Source organism: Peromyscus maniculatus, chromosome 7 (assembly GCF_049852395.1).
Source record: "Peromyscus maniculatus bairdii isolate BWxNUB_F1_BW_parent chromosome 7, HU_Pman_BW_mat_3.1, whole genome shotgun sequence".
In the NCBI taxonomy this organism is placed as follows: domain Eukaryota; kingdom Metazoa; phylum Chordata; class Mammalia; order Rodentia; family Cricetidae; genus Peromyscus; species Peromyscus maniculatus.
Genome location: NC_134858.1, coordinates 63,988,685 through 64,009,950, shown reverse-complemented (window position 1 = coordinate 64,009,950; position 21,266 = coordinate 63,988,685). Strand labels below are relative to the sequence as shown.

Genomic DNA, 21,266 nt, shown 5'->3' with positions numbered 1-21,266 from the left:
ATGACTTTAAGAGGCAGAGCAAGCTGCCACACACATTTCTCATATCCCTTCCAATGGCACTGATGTTAGTGTGGACTTCCTATGGGACTGAAGATGGTTCAGTGGCTACAGGCCTGTACTACTTTTACAGAGGACCCAAGTTTGGTTCCCAGTTCCCACACTGGGCAATTCACAACCACCTGCAACTCTAGGTCCAGGGGCAGTCAATGACTCTGGTCTCCATGGGTACATGCACATACCCCCTTTACTCTTCTACGCACCACATTAAAATTTTTTTTTAAAATATATATTCTAAAAGTAACACAGACTCTATAGTGATTTTTAAATCAATTAATACATTTCAGTACTTGCTTCTTAAAAATTTAGAGGCCCACTAGATCAGTCAGCTACAATAGAATAGCAATGTTCCTTGTTGCATAGATAAGCCTTCATTTTTTAGGAAGTGATTTCTTTCTGTCAACCCACACACAAAGAAACTAGAACTGGCAACTACTTAGGCAAATCTTGGTAATCGTGTGTATGTGTGTGAGAAAAGGAGACACAAAAGAGAGACATTGAGACTTACACTCTGAGCAGTTATACAGGTAATTAACACACCTTATATTCAAAATACATACTCTGTTTTGATGAGCCTCCAACTTGATAAAAGAGCATTTTCTGAGATCTCCTCCCATATCAGCGAGTGTTTGTGGAGCAGTCTGGTTGTCACGGTCATGTGCAGCAAGAGTGCGCACAAGTTGTTGAGCAGCCCATTGCCTATGCTGTGAGGACAGCCTAGAGGAGAGGCAGCAGGCTGCCAGGGCATTGGCCAGCTCCAGAGGGCCTACAGCAGAAGGATCATAGGAAGGATGGGCATACAATTGGGCAATAAAACCTGCTTAAACAAAACAATGACATGATGCCCAGGTGAGAGCTGGTGGTGAGGAACAAACAAAAATGGGTTAACCCATTTCTTTATAAATTAGCGCTTTTTAAGTAATTATTTTACTAAGGTATGCGTATAAGATATAACATATTTATCTCACACCAAATTCTATAATAAGTCTGACTCACTTCAAATGACTACTTCATTATATACCAATAAATAGTGCTTGCTCTAAAAACTTAGACTGGGAATACAGCAGAAATCATTCTCTGGCTTATGCAAAGGCAATGGGCCCTTAAGACCAACAACCTAGTGCCTGTGCTTACAGAGCACCTCAGCAGGGACATAACCAGGGTTCTACCTCAGTGATGGAGCACATGATCAGAACGGACAAGGCTCTGGGTTCTAATACTCAGCACCAAATACATGAGCCATCTTTTAAAATGGATCTAAATAGCTAGTCAAGGAACTAGATCAGTGGATCCCAAAGTCCACCAATCTCAGCTAAATGTTCCTGATTGAAGCAAAGGTAAAATAGCAATTTAAGTAGTCCTTTCAAAGTGTTATCTTCAATACTGTCTTTATTTAAATTGTATTAAAGAACACGACCATTTATGTTGATTCAAGCCATTACCTATAACCACACGAACTGGTCCATTTTTCTAATACTCATTTCTTGGTCTGAGTAAGCCTGTAAGTCCCAGCATCCAAGAGGCCCAGGTAAGAAGATTGCAGGGGTGAGGCCAACTTGGGACTACACAGTTAGACCTCAAATACCAAAGCTATCTCTGAAATTCTTTTATGTTCTAAACTTAAATGTCCTTTAACACAGATGACAACTGCAAAAACGACACCTCTTAAAACATGAGTCACGTCAATTAGAAGACTGTACTCAAACTATATGACACCCACCTTTCTTTTCTACTTCTGACTTATCATAGTTAGGTCTCAGTTTGGCCCCTTTGTCTGCCAATAACGCCACAAGGGCTTGCGTGACAACAAAGTTTGGGGAGGTTACAAGCTTGTTTTCTTCGGCAATTCCACGGAGAAAGCTGGGTAGAAACTTCCGCTGAATTGGATCATCCACTGTGGTGAGATTGACACCTGTTGCAGCAGAAATCAAGTTCTGAAGAGGCAATTGGGACAGAGAGTTTAGTTTTGACCTATTTGGACACACAGATTTAATTTCAGTGTCAAGACTGCCCAAAGCTGCCTTACCTGTGTACACAGCTGTACCAGCAGCTTGGCAGCACTTGGAGTGTTCGAGGCCAGGCAGCCCACTGCTGTGCTCAGGTAGGCCAGGCAAGAAATGGGCTTGCTGGCCTTGCTGTGCCCACCTCGTGAACGTTCTGAGGTACTTGCCATGGCAGAAGGGCTGGTGGAAAGGCCAGCTCTCCCTGCTGCAGCTAAGCACATTAACCGAACCAGCGTACGGATATCTGTTAACCCCAGAGACTCAAGACCGGCAGCCAGGCTACAACTGGAACCACTGCCAGGAAAAGAAAGCACTTCAGATAAACAGAGAAAATAGGTTTCTTAAGGGACAGTTTGCACCCCACATACATACACCTTCCTCATCAAAAACAAAAATCAAACAAAAGCTATGCCATCATTAGTCACAAAAATGTCCTTATTTCAAAACATGATATAAAACTGAAATGGTCATCTAAACTTTTCCTTTATAATGAATATTGTATGCATTGAGAGTTATCACTAAACTAGAATATGACATTAGGAATGTTCACAGAGCCTGAACTTTCAGTCTGGAAATCCCCGTGTAGCCACCCTCTAGGTCAAGAGACAGAACTCTAGCAGCACATCAGAAGCTTGCTAGGGGCTCCTTGAAGCCACTGTGCCTTAAAGTAACCACTGCCTAAGGTCTATACATTAGATGTCTATTTTTAATCTTTATATAGTGTGAGTTCTGCAGAAACACTCATTCACTCTGTAATTTTTACCTAGTATCAACTGGAACAGCTCAGTTTCCAATTTCCGGAAGAGCAACAAAAAAGATAAGCAACTGACTCTGGCACTAAATTGGTATTCTTCCAACCTAAGAAGAGCCAAGCATCAACTGAATAAATAACAATAATGACTAAGTCTAACCTACGTTCATTCAACAACATATTTTCAAGTTTTGGGAACTCTCTCCTATCCCCGACCACGCTCCTGTGTGAAGTAGTACCTCAGAAGCTAACTGCATCACTTGACACACCACTTACCTGACTGAGAGGAGAGACAGTGCTCGCATGACCATGGTTCTGGCCAGAAGGACTTGAGCTGCAGCGGTCACTCTCTTTAAAGCCACCACCCGGTCGTGAGGGTTTGCGAGGGCTGCTGCCTGCTCTCCTAGTGTCACTCTTCCAGAGGAACTCTTTTCCACGGAGCCATGGCAACCTGAAAGCAGGACTGTGTTCAGTTCTTTACAAAATGAGATAAAGCACCTGGACTACTGAATTCTACCTTGTTTTACATAGGTTCTAGTCTGCAAAGAAATATAGCAAGACAATGTGTTTTGCTCACCTAGATAGAACTAGCAGAAATTCTCGAAGATATTAAATGTAGAGATTTCTGAATTAATTGAAGAAAATTTCCATTAAATACATGTTTGTTTTTCTTCATTCTTTTTATGTGTCACTTCTGATATGAACAGATATGGGAAAGGCATAGTTTTTTTTTTTAACTATTTTATTTGTTTTTATTTTATGTGTATAAGTATTTTGACTTCATGTATGTATGTGCACTGTGTGTATGTGCAGTGTCCAAGGAAGCCAGAAGAAGGCATCAAATCTCCTGGAACTGAAGTTACAGACATTTGTGAGCAGCCATGTGGAAGCTGGGAGCAGAACTCAGGTCATCTTACAAGAGCAGCAAATGCTGAACCACAATCCATCTCTCCAGACCAAGAAAGATATAAATAAGATACACTTTGAGTACACATAAAGAGCTAAGTCATTAATAGTGACAATTTAAAAATTTTGCTGTGTGTGTAGGGGGTGCACCTACATGTGAATTTGGCCAGTCTAGTCAAATCAAAGAGCTCCAATCAGGTGCAGTGAAAGACCCTATTGGTGGAAAACAATACAGGGAAAAAAAAACTCACGTCAAACCTCTGGCCTTCACTCAGTATCCCTCCTCCAACTAATTGCTAAGGAGACTTGGTGGTGTGAAATGGGATAAATCATTATTTTCACTATTTACCTAAGAAAAATATTAAAACAGACAACAAAATTGATGACAATCAGCCTTTCAGCTCACCAATTTGCATCAGAGTCTCTTCCATACTGTTGGTAGCTGTGACCATTGCTACTGATGCTCCCAGTGGATCACTGTCAGGGAACTGAACTGGTTCTGGCACAATGCGCCGGTCATTTAAACCAAGTGGTCCAGCAAGCAATTCAAATTCTTCTTCACCTGTTAATTTTTCATCTTCATCAATATCTAACATGTCCCAATCTTCTGGAATTTAAATAAATATATAGCATGTGAATATAAACATGGCATAGTTCTGCTAACAGTAGTTGTTTTAAGATACATTAAAATCATCTAAAATGTTGGAGTCAAAATCCAAGGCCTACAAAATGAACTATGGCACCATCTCCTGGAGATCTGAGCAAACTGTATTCCTGAGGCATGTGAGACTACTGGAAAAGGAAGTGGAATCAAATCCATGGAAAGCAACAGCAAATTCTGAACTAATCATAGATGGTTTAGCTAATAAACATTCGAGCAAATGAGTGCTCCAAAAACACAAACAGCACTCATCTCAATGTTTTTTTTTCCCACAATTAGGATGGAAAAACTTTAAAATGTTACATTTTTTTTCCTATTCTGGGAAAAAAAAAAAATCAAACTACAAACAAATTACCACCCTAAGTAAAGCTGACATTTGAGCTTGGGTTCTCTCTCTTGTGACTCTCAAGTGTGGAATGTTGTTATCAAGCAACCTCAGATACACTTAGGGAAAGCTCTAGTTAATATGTACACAAACACAAACACACATGATGGTAAAGTTTAGTAGCAGATGTTAAACAAGGACTATACATAAAAATACATGTAAAATAAGGAAGCTCTCAAAACAAACAACTACCTTCATACACACTGTCCTGCTTGCCAATTAGATCTGGAGCTTGTCCCTTGTACCTGCACCAAACATGAAGAACATTGTGTTTTTATATAAAAGTTAGTACCCAAATGCAAATTAAGTCATTAGAATATTGTAAGAGCTCATTAATAAAGCAGCAAAAAGTAAAAGTGTCTTGTGTTATGGGACAAATAAAGTAAAAACTGCTGTATGTACACACATGCTTACAGATCAATGGCTGCTTTACAAAAAACAAACCAAAAAAAAAAAAAAAAAACTGGGGACATTTCTGGTCACCTTCAATAACTCTTTTAATCAAACTGTCCTAGGAAGTGTCAGGTTTAAAAGCTGCAGAACTAGAAGTTATGTATATAAAGTATATGAGTCTTTTTTTTTCATAGAAGCTCATTTAAACAGAGCAGTATATTTTTACATAAAAAAAATACATCTTAGTTAAGATGTCAGAAATATGCTGGAAAATGTCAATTTGAATCTTGACCCTACGCTTTGGAGGGTTAAGATGAGGACCCTGACCGCAACCTGCCAAGATGCTAATGGTTAACACAGTCCAACTGCCATGAAAGGCCTGCTGCTATGCCACTATGCCTGCAGTCCAAGGAGACCAAAAACAACTCCCAGATCTGCTAGGAATTCCTTGACCTCCGTAAGTTCTGCCTCCAATTCAGTCGAAACTAATTCTTTACAATGAAGGGGGAAAACAAAAACAGTCCCTGTGTCTTAACAGAATGAAATGTTCTCATTCAAGAGGCTGGCATCTACAACACAATTTCAAGGTACCTTTCAGAATTTGTAGTCTTGGTTTTGGTCTTCAGCGCTAAGTACTTCTCCCTGCAGCTGCCACACAGCAGGTAGTATGGATTTCCACTCCCACATTCACCACCAAACCAGCCATCCACATAGGAGCCATTGCTTCTGTAACCTTGGCGGTTTGCACTGCGCCCACAGCCAGGGTGGTTTCTCTTCATGTGCTGATTGAAGCTGACGACGTTGCATTCACACAATTCACACACCACCACTTCTTCCCTGTCTTCAGACTCACAAACATGCTGCACAAAATGATTTTATAGCAAATTATAGTCAATTTAGCATTAGAGGTAGAGTATTTGTGATATTAAACTAGCTACTTTTAAATATCCTATAATAGTGCAAAGATATTCATTAATGCTACATAATTTTCTTTCAATAAGAAATCAGATCACACAATCTGAAGGTATTCTTTCCTCTTTTTATTAGCTTAAGCTATAACATTAAGATTATTCTATTGAAAATAAGAATTCAGTAATTTAAATCTACCTCAAACCATTAAAAACAACAAAACTCTCCAGTGAAAATACTTTTTACCTGGCCATAAAATAAGACCTATTTTCTGAATTTCTAAGATATACTATTGTAATTAATTTATGTTATTAACCTAATCAAGTAGATAACAGCCCACACCTATGAGCTTTTTAGTCTCCCTACTATAAAAATGTAATGCTAAACAATGTATACACATAAACCCACATGAACCTTGCCCTGACTGAAGGGTATTATAAGATGTGGGCAGGCACTGTCCCCCAAATAAGTCCTTACACTGATCAAACAGAATCTATGAAGAAGAGGAGCATGCACGCAGATAGGAATGTGATTAAAGCAACCATGTTAGGTAACTCAGCAGTATGTACTAGGGCCTAATGTCAAGTTTTGAAGTTACAATGAAACATTACCATAGTATGGCTCTAGTCATCTAGTCTGGGGAGAGAAGCAATAAATCACACAGAGAAAGCAACGAGAGACTTTCTTATCAGTTTGAGGTATCAAAGCAATGCTCAAGCATTAAATCCCAAACCTCAGGATGAGATGTAAGGCTTTTTCAACTCTATGCAAGGCCGCTGTTAGTAAGCTGTATGAACAGGAGGGCAGGAAAATAAGTCAGAGCAGCCCCCGCTGCAGTCACACACACCCAGGTAGGCCAATCCAGTACCTCTGGGATCCACATTCCCAGAATATCATTGTCACTGGTCAGGTCTTGTCCAAACATAGCTTCCATTGCTTCATCATCAAGATCAATTTCCAATTCCTCATCTAAATTAAAGTCATACAACGCCCCTGGGTCTTGCTGCAAAGATATTCCTTCTCTCCGACTTTGATTCCTGTGAGCCTGCACAGAGCGGTATAACCCCGCTCAGAACAAAACAAAAGAAGCATTTTATTTGCATGAATAAAATAATCTTGAATATTTTGCCAGTTCTTAATTGCCACACATGTAGGAGAGAACTTACCTCAGCTACTTCTTTGGATTCCAGGTCATATACCTCACATTACAACTATCACACGCTTCCTCATCTATAAAATATTCTATCTCTCAGACTACTTACTGATAAGTTTAAATAAGATACTACAGACAAAAAATTTTAAGATGTTATATTGTTATTTATGTTACAAATATTATTTATTTATGTTATAAATGTCAGCTGTTATTACTCTTGTAGGTTTACTTGTTAAAACTCAGCTTCTCTTCATTTTATGGTAAATGCATAGCTTATATTTTCTTGGCAAGTCTCAAATTTCTTTCTCATGGTTCTCATAAAATATTGAATCATCACTTACGTTTTAATATTTTAATAATAAAATTCTTTTTTTAACAATGAATAATGTGGTTTCTAGTTTGGAAAATATATTTCCTTGTGGCTAGGAATATAGCTTAGTGGTAGAGTACTTGCCTAGCATTCATAAGGCCCTGGGTGTGGTCCCCAGCACTGTGATGGTGATGGTGATGGTAATGATGATGATGATGAAATAATGAAATAGCAATACAGCTCAGTGGTGGAGTATTTACCCAAAATGTGTGAGGTTTAATCACCAGTATCATAAAAAACATAAAACAAAAAGACAATACATTGCCATGTCCCCAAAACAATTCTAGAATTTAAGAATGTACTGAGAGAACTTATACTTCCTTACCTAGGACCATAGTGGTGAGGCTCTAAAGTCCAGAGTACAGCAGAAAAACAGTGCCTACTTTTGAGTGGTACAGTGCCCCTCCCAGGAACTTTTCACCACTGATGCTAACCATTAAGTACCATCACTTCTCAAATTGTAACTGACTAAAGGCAGAGAGAACAGCTACAAAATCTTTCAAAATCTACAAGTGACCACAATAGCCTTCTATCTCTAGAGGCAGCTTAAAGATAAACTTATGAATACATGCTGTGATTGTAAGTGAAATTATATAGTGTACAAAATTATATGCAAAGAGCTGATCCACTTAGTAGTAGCAATGAGTTCACTTATTCTTTAGTTTGTATCTTCTTTACTGCTGCATCTATAACCAATTTTAAATGAGATCTTTTACCAAGAGAGGGATGTGGAAAATAATTACCTGCTCTTGCAAGCAATGTGCGAGCTGCTAAGTCAAACTTGTGCCTTCTTGTTACTGTTGATCGGCCTCTAGCTGGTGGTCCACTTCCAGAAGCTGCATTCTCTGTATGATCCAGATTATCAGGGCTACAAAAGCAAGTTTGAAGGGAATGCAATTTTTTTAATGCTCTCATTAAAAGAAAGCAAAAATACAAGCTTCCCTGTGGCATTACCTTTTTCTCCAAATATCACTGAGAATAAAATAGTTTGTGCACGCATGCATGTGCGTGCGTGCGTGCGTGCGTGCGTGCGTGCGTGCGTGCGTGTGTGTGTGTGTGTGTGTGTGTGTGTAGGTGCACACGTATGTGCAGGTACAAATGAATGTCTGTGAGAATATGTGTGGGGTTGTTTCTTAGGTACTACCTTTATTTTCCCCCACTGAGACAGGGTCTCTTACTGCCCTGTAACTATCCAAGGAGGCTAGGCTGGCTGACTGGCTAGAGTCCTGTGGCTCCACTCATTTCTACCTATATAGATGATGGTGGTTTGGTGGTGGTGGTGGTGGTTGTGGTGGTTGTGGGTTTGGGTGTGGGTGTGTGTTTTGAGACAGGGTCTCACTATGCACTCTGCTAGCCTGGAAATCACTATATAGAGACCAAGCTGGCCTTGAATTCAGAGATCCACCTCCTTCTGCGGGGATTATAAACATGTACTACCACAACTGGACATATCTGGGATTGTTTAAAGAGGTTCTGAGAAGCAAACTCAGGTTGCAGGTACTTACCAACTGAGTTAACAACTCCTAAACTGGTTTTTATGAAATTAACTTTTTAATTAAAATTAAGACATACCATCATAATAGAATATCATAAAACAGAATATCATAATATATTTATAATTTTTTTTGCTTGTTTGCTTTGTCGTTCTCAATGACTTTGGCTATAAAAACATCCTGTTAATTTTTTAATACTCACAGTATCAAACGAGGAAATGGACATGATTAGCATAAAGTGTTTTTGGTGGAGAGTTGCTGGGGATTAAACCCAGTGTCTCCTGCATACTAAGCATCTACCACTGAGCTATCCCCTCAGCCTACGACAAAACTTTGAAACATCTTTTGACCTTTGTGAAACTCTTTAGTTTTAGGTTTGTCATACACTGCTTCTTGGGCATTCATTTTATCTGATTTTTGGATTCTGCCAACAGTAACATGATGCTTAACTCATGTCCAAAATCAAACAGGATCAGAAATGGATATGTGGCTAGTAGGAGAGCTTTGCCTAGAGTGTGAAGCCTGGAGTGTCATTCCAAACCCCACAGCAAAAGAGAAAATAACTTCAAACTAAATGCTAAACAACTAAATGCTAAACAATTAAATACTTAACTGAAATGACTGAGAATCTGTGTCTAGGGGAAATATACTTCAAATTAAATTATGAAGATATTCATGGAACTTATTAGAAAAAGTTTGCAGTTTACATAAGACATAAGCCTTGATACAGAACCTGATAGTTAAATGATTAAAAAAAATAAAAAAAATAAAAAATTAAGAAGGGGTACTGGAGAAATAGCTCAGTGATTAAGAGCAGTGGCTGCTCTTCCAAAGGACACAGGTTCGAGTCTTAGAACCCACATTTGCGGCTCATGAATGTCTGTAATTCCAGTTCCAGGGGATCTGCTACCCACTTCTAGCTTCTATAGGCAACAGGCACAAATGTGGTGCACAAACACATATGCAGGCAAAGTATTTATAAACATAAAAAATAAAAAAATATAGTCATAAGAAATGTAAAAGGAAATGACTGTGAGGAGAATTTAGAATATTTTATTATATCTCATTATAGGGTATATATACTTCAGAAATCTTTTCACAGCTAAAAAAAAAGAAACATAAAATACTAGATAGTAAAAACTACAGGAACTGGGAATATACCTATATATCTCAGTGTTAGAATATTTGTCTACTAGGTATATAACTTTGGATTCAATTCCCAGCACTGAAGAAAACTTTAGAATAAATGGAAATATGAATTCAATTAAAATGAGACAGAAAAGTCTATTTTTATCAAATTCATTAATTAAATCAGTTGGTATTTTGGCAGTGCTAAGAACAGAACTCAGGAGTCTGTACATCCTATGAAAGTACTCTAGCACTGAAGTACTTTTCAGCCAATTAAATAATTTATAATGTTAAAAAAATCCATTAGCTTATAACTAACATGCCAATCTTTTCATATTCTTATTAAATTTATACAGCAGTAGAAGCATTTATGAAGGGATAGAAATGGAGCTTTAGAGGAACTACTTAGGATACAAGAGACAGAAATAAAAAAACTAGGATTTTACCTTTCACTAAAGCCTTCCTCCATTTCAGCAGCATCAGCTGATGGTATGTCTCCTGGTGACTGCAAATAACAGGGATCATTTGACTTCCCACCACTTCCCAGAACTGTTGTTCCATGTCTGGAGTCTGCTGTGCTGCTTGGCTGGGGCTCCTCTTCATCCTCATGCCCAGGGTGCTCAATCATCCACATAGCAAGAACAGTGATATTCTGGGCATCAGCTTCTCCTCGAGCACCTATACAGGCAGAGGCAATGTCTGATACTGAATATGGATAAAGTAATCAATGACTTACGTTATTAGTTTAAGAGTGTCTGTCCTGATGATTTTATAATAGATCTGCTATTTAAAATCTTAAGAAGAGGGGCTAGAGAAATGACTCAGCACTTAAGAGCACTTGCTGCTCTTTCAGAGGATCCAAGTTCCATTCCCAATACCCATGTCACGTATCTCACAACCAACTGTACTCTAGGTCCAGGGGATCCAATACCCTTTTCTGGCCTCAGTAGGCACCTGCATTCACATATGTACACACACACTCACACATAAAAATGTCTTTTTAAAAAATCTTAACATTTATGACCTCTTAAAAAATGCTTCCTTCAAAAACATTTGAGACTTGTCGGATCTACCGATAATGAACTATAAAACATATCTTACCTGTAGCTTCCATGGCTTTGGCAATCTGTCGGAGAGAGAAGCCCATTTCCAGCAAAGGGACTGCAATTGCTGGGGGAGGAGGAGAGGTGGAAAGTCTGCTGCTGGGGTCTGACAAGGCTGAAGCAAAGGAAAGAGCAAAGTGGGCTCGACTACTACACACCATAAGCAAAGTGCACACACAGTAACATGGGACTTCAGCTTCCCAGAATTATTCAAACTCAACACAATTTTACTACTAAAATATGGTAAATTAAACTGGGTATCGAGTTACATGTCAGCAATCCCAGCACTCAAGGGGCTGAGGCACAAGGATCATGATTTTGAGGCAAGCCCAATAGAGGGGTTTTGGGTTTTTTGTTGTTTTTTTTTTTATTGATTGTTTACTTGTCTATTTAAAAAATGCAAATACAGCTAAATTTCTCATGGCAATATAGGGCTGTTGCACAGATAAATAAATCTGCTAGTGATAAAAATTAAAATATACAAAACTTTGCAAGAAGAGCACAAAGGAATCTTTCTCTCCTGAACTACTGCAGAATGAACAGTGAAGCAGCTATTCTATCTCCTCTGAATGTTAACAGGTAAGTCCTACAACTACAGACAGAGTTTGGCAATTAGGAGTGTCATCATTTAATCCAGCTCCCATGCTAGTTTCACTACATATGCTGATAATGTTCTTCATAGCAAAGGATCCAGGATCATCTGTGCATTTTATCTGGTTGTCAAGTTCCTTTGGTCTCCTTAATCTCCTTAGTTTTCCTCTGTTAGTACTGGAGATCAAACTCAGGGCCTCAAACATGCTAGGCAAGCACTCTCCCACTCTGTTTTTACTTTTTATTCTGAGACAAGGCCTCACTAAGTTGTTCAGGCTGATTTTGAACTTGTGATCCTTCTGCCTCAGCGTCCTGAGTTGCTGGCCAACCACTGTGATACATGAAAAATTGCCTAGTCATTTTGTATAAAGCCCTTCAATTTGGATTTCTCTGATGCTTCCTTGTGATATATTACAATTGTGTGGGTTATGGATGAAGTTATGATTAGAAAGACATTTAGTTGAACATTGGTTCATAAGGAAAGAAGGGCATGTGTGATTGATATGCATGTTACTTCTCTCCAAAAAGCCATAATTCAATCTACAATTCAAAACATAGAAGGCACTCAGTTTGAAAGTATAGTTTTCATTCATTAAATCACTTTTTAATCTTCAATTAAGAAAAAAACACGATGATTATATAACAAAGTCCACATAGCTAGAGTGCAAAGAGGTTTGGGTACTGCGGTACATGACAGCAAGTTCACCTGTGCGGTTAGCTGGCCTTGTAGACTGGGAATCAGGAGAAGTTAAACTTTGCCTCCTTCCTACTTCATCTGAAGGAGAGGTTGGTAATGATGATATTGGAGGAGTCTGTGCACGACGTGTAGGAAGCACAGTGGTGGTTGGATAACTGGAGAACATTTGCCTTTAAGAAAATAACAATGATTAGAAAAAAAAATCTCACTGGAAAAGAACAGACATGTCACAAGTCTTCTTACAAAAGAAATTATAACCTGGAAGATAGCACAAGTTAGCTATAATTTAATACAGGGTGATGAAAGAAAGATTCTTCAGTATTAAAAGTAATTATGTCATAGAGTACTCTTAACTATAAAAATAATGGGGAGTCCTTGCTCTGGAGGAGATGGGAATGGGGGGTGGACTGGGAGGAGGGCTGGAAGGAGGGAAGACAGGGGAATCCATGGCTGATATGTATATTTAAATCAAATTATAAAATAAAAAATAATAATATTATTATAATTTCCTAGAAAAAGAGCAGCAACATATTGGGGAGTGATACAGCAATAATAAAAAGAAATGAGGCCGGGCGGTGGCGGCGGCGGCGCACACCTTTAATCCCAGCACTAGGAAGGAAGAAGGAAGGAAGGAAGGAAGGAAGGAAGGAAGGAAGGAAGGAAGGAAGGAAGGAAGGAAGGAAGGAAGGAAGGAAGGAAGGAAGGAAGGAAGGAAGGAAGAAAGAAAGAAAGAAAGAAAGAAGAAAGAAAGAAAGAAAGAAAGAAAGAAAGAAAGAAAGAAAGAAAGAAAGAAAGAAAGAAAGAAAGAAATGAACAGTCCTTGCCTTTATGGAGTTTTTCTTTTATTGTAATATCAAGACGACAAGGGTATTAATACAGTACTAAAGAAGAATTTTAAGGACAGAAAACTTGGACTAGAGATGTGGCTCAGATGGTAGAGTATTTGCCTAGCATGCACAAAACCCTGGGTTTAATCTCTAGCCCTGTATAAAAGGTGGTGTGGTAGCATATACTATAATGCCAGCAATAAGGAGGTAGAGACAGGAGTTCAAGGCCATCTTGGCCTTTTAAGGAGTTCAAAGGTAGCCTAGGATACAAGACCCCTGTAACAAAAAAAAAAAAAAGAGGGGAAACTTGATGTTAACTTAAATATAAATCCATTAGTTATAAAATTAACACACTGATCTCAGGTATTAACATATAGAATGAAAAGTGTCCAGGTACCCAACACAATTGAAAAATAGTGTGTATGTATGATATACTAGAGGAACTTAGCATGTATGACATGGTATGAACAGTGTACGAATGACATGCACAGGAATGAAAGGCACTCCCTCTCACACTGATCAAAGAATTAAGTCCAGATCTGCCCTTTCTCTTTTCTGCAGTGCTGGGAACTGACATAGAGCCACTTGTGTATGCTAGGCAAGTGCTCTACCACCACCAAGCTTTAGGAAATAGGAGCTTACAGAGTTTTGTGGCAATAACTGTAGCTCCAATCAAGTCTAAGCCAGTAGTAGAGAAACAAAGACTAAGAAGAAAGAAGATTCTAGGAGTGTACCTTTAAGTTCAATTTCTGCTACTAAAGAAAGAAATAGAGGAAGTCATCTGGTGGGCACCTATGGCAATGAAGGGGCATGATTCTACCCTTTAACTCTATGCCTACTGTAGTCAGGGCCTCGATGGAGACAAGAGGTCACAGATTCTTTGTGAACACTTCTAAATTCTGAAACTGCCAGAAGCTCTAAAAACCACAAGAATTAGCATCTCCTAGAATTATGACTCAAATGAGAGAGCTAAAAAACAGGTGATCACCAATGCTCCTCCACACAAATACACAGTGGCAATTTTCAAAATGTGCGCTGAAGACCAGTACACGTGTGCACGCGCGCGCGCGCGCACACACACACACACACAACTAGGAAAATGTTGTGAAAACGTAAACTATGGGCTCTATACACCTACTAAATCTGACATGGTGGTGATATAATCCCAGAACTTTCAAAGAGCTCTTAGGTGGGAAAACTGTACACACCAAAACTTGAGAATCACTAAGGGCAGAGATGAGGCTCCCCTTCTACTGTCTAGTTCAGTGAGAATAAAGACAATCTACCCATGAGGAAAAGACTAGTTTGCTTTCCTTACTTCACTTAAGCCAGGCTGTCCATGAAGGTCTCTCTAAAGCCTCCCTGGTATGTATACAGTAGCAAACTAAGCAAAAAGGAATAGAAATCGTAAGCATTGAATAGCTTTATTACATACAAGTGGCTGAAGAAGCCCCTCCAAACATGTTCCTTTCACTTCAAAAGAGAACTGCTGGATCAGAGAGTAAAAATGAGAGCACAGAGCTACTGAGCTGACGACTCAGCGGGTGAATGAGCTTACCATGAAGGCCTGAGGAGCTAAATGCAATCCCTGCAACCTATACAAAGGTGGAGAGAACAACTCCCCAAGCTGTCTTCCGACTCCACATGTGTACTGTGATATGTGTGCTCTCATGCCACATAAGTGTTAAATGTTAAAAAAAAAGAAAAAGAAAAAAATTATGCTCAAAAAAGAAAGAATCCAAGAAGAAAAAATTATTTTATGCAGATGATTTTTTTTCTTTAGACTTTACCACTCAAAATTCAAATATTGGGCTAGAGATATGGCTCAGCAATGGAACATTTGTGTAACATGTAAGGGTCCTGAGTTTGATCCTCAGTAGCAGCATCAACCCTCCTGCCCCAAAACAACCTCCCCTCCACCCACAAAAAAAAAAAAAAAAAAAAAAAAAACCCTAGGAAGAAGTAACTAATTGGCTTTCTGAAGAAAAAAAATCTTTAAAAGCCTAGCCAAACCAAGTATGGTGGTGCACACTTACACCCCCTACTCAGAAGCAGGAGTATCACCAGAGCCTGGGAAGACAGACTGACCTTGTCCCTACAAAAAAGATCATTGGACCCGAGCCCACCACTAACGGGCTTTGAGACTTCAGGACAAGTAATAAAACTTCAGAGGGGTGTTTCCACTTTCACTAGGATATGTTTTCACTATATGATCCCAGGTTCTTTCCAGCTCTGGAATACCTCGATTTAAATGGGCACACTCTGTGTGCGAGAAACAATGTGCTTTGAGAAGCAAAAGCATCAGTGTGACAGACGTAAAGAAAGGCCGATTCTCTACCTGAGAAGACTAAGTGGCATCACTCCTGGAGACTCAGATGCAGGCACCGTTTCTGTGTCAGTGACAGGAGTGGTGGCAGTTGTGGTGTCCTCAAGGGAGCTGCTCATAAAGGAAGTCGTGCTGGACGCTGAGGGGCTGGTGGTAACTGGTGTCTGTGCTTGCTGGGCTTGGTCACTTTCTTCAGCTTGTTGATCCATCTCTGTAAGCCAAAGGTTAAGAGAATAGTAAGGATTTGTCTCTTTCAAAAGCAATAGTCAAAAATGGAAAACTTGAATTTTAAATGTTCCTAGAGGTAGGTTTGGTCATGTACACCTATAATCCTACCACTTGGGAGGCTGAAGCAAGAAGATTATCTTGAGTGCAAGGACACATTGGGCTATGTAGCAAGCTAGCCAAGACTACATAGCGAAACCTTGCTTCAAAATAACAAAGTTCCTATACATATTTTCTGAAGGAACGTCAAAAGTAGTTCTTAAACACATACACACACACACACACACACACACACACACACACACACATACACACACACACGTTCTTCTTTCACTACTGTATTCATTATTCTAGATTCTGTAGGCCCTTGCAATTACTTCTGATTGTAGAGAATTCTCTTACAAATACACTAAAAGTGGGGGATACGGTGACACATTCCTTGAATCCAAGCACTAAGGGAGCTGAGGCAAGAGGACTGCAAGTTAAAGGATAGTCTGACCTACTTACCAGATCCTGTCTCAAAAGAGGCAGAGTGATGTCTAAAATTTGAGGTTATCTTAATATATCCAAACACTAAAACTATTTGTCTAGCATTTTGATTTTGATACTTGTTGCTCAGACTCTTAACGGCTTCCTCAGGGAGGGGATGAGAAGGAACGGCATCAAAGGCACAGACACCAGGAGTCAGTTGAAGGCAAACAACAAACTCCTCCATTTAATAATGGGGAAGGCCTTATATATCCTCCTCTCAGCACCTAGTCTGTGTCGCAATCTGGTGGCATTGTGTGGTCGTCCCTATTGGCTGGGCACGATCAGGAACTCTGACAGCGCCTGTCGATAGGCCCTCAGGCAGACTTCAGGTTGGCTCATAGAAAGTATGTTATATGCATGACTTGGCAACTGGTCTGAGCCAATTTCCTCAACCCTATGGGCCTGTCCTACTACAGACACTTATCTCCAGTGTTGGCAAAGGCATATAAATGCAAGAATAAAAACCTTGACAGAGCCAGGCGGTGGTGGCGCATGCCTTTAATCCCAGCACTTGGGAGTCAGAGGCAGGTGGATCTCTGTGAGTTCGAGGCCAGCCTGGTCTCCAAAGCGAGTTCCAGGAAAGGCACAAAGCTACACAGAGAAACCCTGTCTCGAAAAACCAAAAAAACAAAAAAACAAAACAAACAAAAAAAAAAAACAACTTTGACAGAAATTTCATGCTATGACTTTTGAAGGGTATGTGTGTATCAAAAATGTATACCATATTTATATTTTCCTTCTCCATTGAAGGAACAACAAATAAAGTAACAGTTACTACAAAAACAACAAGTTCTAAGGCTGGAGAGATGGCTCAGTGGTTAAGAGCACTGGCTGCTCTTCCAGAGAACCTGAGTTCAATTCTCAGCACTCACAAGGCAGCTCACAACCATCTGTAACTCTAGTTCCAGGGGATCCAGTACTGTCTTCTGGCCTCTGCAGGTACCAGGCACACAAGTGATGCACAGACACACATGTAGCAAAACACCCATACACATAAAATAAAAATATTTTTAAAAACATAACGAATTCTTAGGTTTACTAAATGGCTACATCCCTTCATAATCAACTTAGAACATGCCTACTCATACATACCACATACCTCTCTCTATGTACTATCTAAACTAAACTAAGGACATACCTATTTATACATACCACATACCTCTCTCTATGTACTATGTAAACCAAACTTAGAACATGCCTACTTATATGTACCACCTACCTCTCTCTATGTACTATCTAAATTAAGATGGAACAAGAATGAGAGCAAAGGAAAGGGAGGAGAAGCAGAAAGAATAAAGATCTAACACACTTCATTTTTTTCCTTGCTCTTCTACCTGTCCCAATAGGTAAGGTCTCATGTAGCTCAGCCAGGCCTCCAAAATGATTTGTTGCCAAGACTGTCCTTGAACTTCTGCTTTCCAAATGCTGGGGTTCCAGGCCTGTGTTGCCTCTCTCAGTGGAGTACAAGCTTCTTGAAGGCAAGGGACACTGTTTTAAGTAGCACTGGGCATTCAACAAGCATCTTCTGAATGGATCTCATTTTTATTTAAAAAAATTTGTACTATTTCCCAAAGTGAAGATAAAGATAAGGGAAGCCAGGGTCTTTTCACACAATACATTGTCTATGAAATAGCACATATTAAAAACATCTCTGAGAAGTTTTAAGAATATATTTCAAATCAGATCAGTAAGTAATTGGATACCTTTTGAAAAGTGAATTAAATGTCAGCTGTTTTTGTCTGTTTCTTTTTGGTTTTTTTGAAGACAAGGTCTCACTATATAGCCTTGGCAGTCTTTGAAATTCACTATGTAGACCAGGCTGACCTTGAACCCACAGAGATCTCTCTGCCTCTATCTCTTGAGTGCTGGGATTAAAAGTGTGCACCACTAGACCTGGTAATTTCAGCTTTCCAAAATTTAGTGACAATTATGAAATTCTAGTGTTTATGTAGATTTAAAATAGAAAATTGCAGGTACACAATAATTACTAAAGTAAAGGTAACAAAAAAAATGATTGTTTATCTTACAAAGGAAAAACAATTGGGCAAATTTCTTTGGCCAAAAAAAATATACGTTCACCAATCATTTATAGAATTATATTGACAGTTATGAGTATAATTTCATCAGATCACATACCTTGCTTAATTTTGCCCCCAAACTGGTCTTCCAAAAGCCCATGGACCACTAGTTTGTAAATCATAGCTTGAGCCCGTTCCAGGTCAGCTAACCCCAACGCTCGCTTTATGGGTGACCGCATGACTGCTCGCTTCACCATGTGCCGCATCAGGAACTGTAGAGCAGCACGCATCTCCACATCCTCATGAACAACTGGAGAGCTCGCACAGTCTGAGTTGTGGCCATTTTCAGCTAGAACTTTTGGAATCAGCAAGAGCTCAGCATATTTACTACAGCCAAGGAGAGCACTGAGTGACTTCATAGCACCGAGGTAGAGATAGGAAAGCTGGACTGCTCGGATTTCTGACTGAGCTATGTCGTGCGTTTTAGATGTATGTTCATGATTTTTCCTCTTTCCTTCTGTTACTTGATGTTGGGATTCCACACCTGGCAGTGTTGGTTCTAAAGAAAATGAAGCTATTTCATTTTCTGATTTGGAGCTTGTGGTACCCTGACTTTTGACATCATCAGACATCAACCCTGTCCGTACATCTAAAATGGATTCACTCTCAGGTTTCTGCTCAGTTTCCCCCTTTTCCTCAGACTCATGACGGTGTTTCTTTTCATGTCGTTTGATGCTCTGTTTCCCCACATCTTCATGAATGCCTGTCAGATATGTTAGGTCCAGCAGCACAGAAGCTGTCAGGCCTCGGAATCGCGCCACATCAAACAGCAGTGGTTCACAGGGTTCCAGGTTATACAATGGAGTATCACTAGGCGACCAAAAAGTTGGGAAGCTTTAATAAAGATCAGAATGACACAGGAAAAAGCAAGTGAGGGAAAGACAGGAGGAAGGTACAGAAAATAACATAGACAAAACAAGACATGTCATGTACACAATGCAGATAATAATTTACACCAACTGACAACATTACAGAATGAAAAACTGGTATCATGAGAAAATAGAGATGTAATGCTAAATGCAACAACAATGAAATGCACATGTGCTTTCAAATGAGAATATTTACCACTAAACAATGTAAGGCAGAGTAAGCAAACTTCCCAGGTCTAAGGATCTTAGAGCTCTGGGGACATGTAGACTCTTGCTATCACTCAACCCTGCCGTGATGGTACCAAAGCAACCACTGATACAAAAAGTACAAGAATACGGCTATGTGACTTTACTTACAAATTAGGAGGTAAGGCGGATGTAGTGTGACGTAAGCTAGCTGGGGAATTTAGTAGTAGATCTTTGTAACCTCCTTCATTGGAGACTTAGTCTCATTAAAAATTTTACTTTGTAGTCTTCAACTGATACTCATAATTGTAGTTTAAGTAAGAATATGATTGCATATCCATGATATATGACATAAAATTCCCCAAGTTTAAGAGTCACATTAATTATAGAAAAGCTCAGCAAGTATCTGAAGTTTTGCTGTAACTGCCTACTTCTTGGCTGTCTTAACTTCCTAATCTCATTTCCCTTTTGCCACATTTTCTTTTTTCATGTATTAATTTATGTATTTTACTACATTGCATACATATTAATAAGATCCTGAATCTTCTCTGACAAAGCAGAGTGAAAGGAAAGGAAGACACTGTATGTGATCTGTAAAGCTGTCGCTGGGTTTCTTAGGTTATTGTGAAGTGAAGGGTGTACAATACAGTCCATTATAGCCAGACATTATATATAAACTTTACATATATGTGTTTTCCAATTAAGAGTCTATCATGTTTATTTAGTTGTAAAGTACTACTTTCATTAAATACTATGAATCACTCTTTTAAGATAATGTTATATTAATATACAACTATAAGAATCACATTAGGTAATATAATCAAGTTACATAACATTATCAATAAATCCTGATTTCCAAATGATAAAATTATATACTCAGATAAGTGAAATCCTTTATGAATAGAAATATTTAACATTGGATATATGAAGTTTATATTTTAAACTATATACATACAAATACACTTAAATGCTTTTAAGCATCTTGCTTGTGTCAAATAAATGTAATTCTCGTAACTATTAAAATGATGTACATCGAGGGAATAGAAATACTTATTTTAAAAAGGTAAGGCTGGGGGTAATGGCATACATCTGTACTCCCAGCATTTGAGAGGCTAACATAAGGGGATCATGAGTTTGAGGTCTGTTTGAGTTACATAGTGAGCTACAGGCCAGTTTAAGCTACAACATTCTGTCACAAAAAGTAAGGGGAGAGTTCATCATGGGACTGGAGGAAAGGCTCAGTGGTTAAGCGCACTAGCTGCTTTTGCAGGGAACCAGGTTCAGTTCCCAGCACCCACATGGTGGCTCACAACTATCTGTAACCCCAGTTCTAGGGGATGCAATGTACTCTTCTGGCCTCTGTACGCACACAGGGGGTGCACAGACATACATGAGGGTGAAATACCCACATGTATAAAAAATAAAATTTTAATTTAAAACAGATAGAGCTCACTCAGATGTTCCTACCATAGGCCTCTTGAACATAAAATCTGGTCAATAAGGTAGCCAGCTGGCTTTTTACTGTCCACATGTATAATGGAAATGATCAAAAGGCAGGAAACAGGTAGGGCATAGCTCAGTGAGAGATCACTTGTCCAGCATGCATAAGACCAAGTGTGATCTC

The 21,266-nt window shown here is 39.1% G+C and overlaps 1 protein-coding gene across 22 annotated transcripts in view; it reads right to left on the bottom strand.

The window, feature by feature from the left end:
- Herc1 (HECT and RLD domain containing E3 ubiquitin protein ligase family member 1) overlaps positions 1-21,266 on the bottom strand; it is a 163,870-nt gene that overhangs the window by 38,738 nt on the left and 103,866 nt on the right. For 14 of the 22 annotated variants that reach the window (XM_076576547.1, XM_076576558.1, XM_076576562.1 and 11 more), the window contains exons 38-51: positions 18,646-19,421; positions 15,766-15,964; positions 12,610-12,770; positions 11,311-11,427; positions 10,656-10,887; positions 8,332-8,456; positions 6,913-7,133; positions 5,748-6,016; positions 4,956-5,008; positions 4,124-4,324; positions 3,088-3,262; positions 2,084-2,354; positions 1,778-1,991; positions 618-874 (exon numbers count right to left, since the gene is read on the bottom strand). In XM_076576547.1, coding sequence (XP_076432662.1) covers positions 618-874; positions 1,778-1,991; positions 2,084-2,354; positions 3,088-3,262; positions 4,124-4,324; positions 4,956-5,008; positions 5,748-6,016; positions 6,913-7,133; positions 8,332-8,456; positions 10,656-10,887; positions 11,311-11,427; positions 12,610-12,770; positions 15,766-15,964; positions 18,646-19,421 — 3,271 coding nt within the window. The remainder of the gene's footprint in view (positions 1-617; positions 875-1,777; positions 1,992-2,083; positions 2,355-3,087; positions 3,263-4,123; positions 4,325-4,955; positions 5,009-5,747; positions 6,017-6,912; positions 7,134-8,331; positions 8,457-10,655; positions 10,888-11,310; positions 11,428-12,609; positions 12,771-15,765; positions 15,965-18,645; positions 19,422-21,266) is intronic. The other 8 variants (XM_076576552.1, XM_076576560.1, XM_076576564.1 and 5 more) reach the window with 5 other exon arrangements.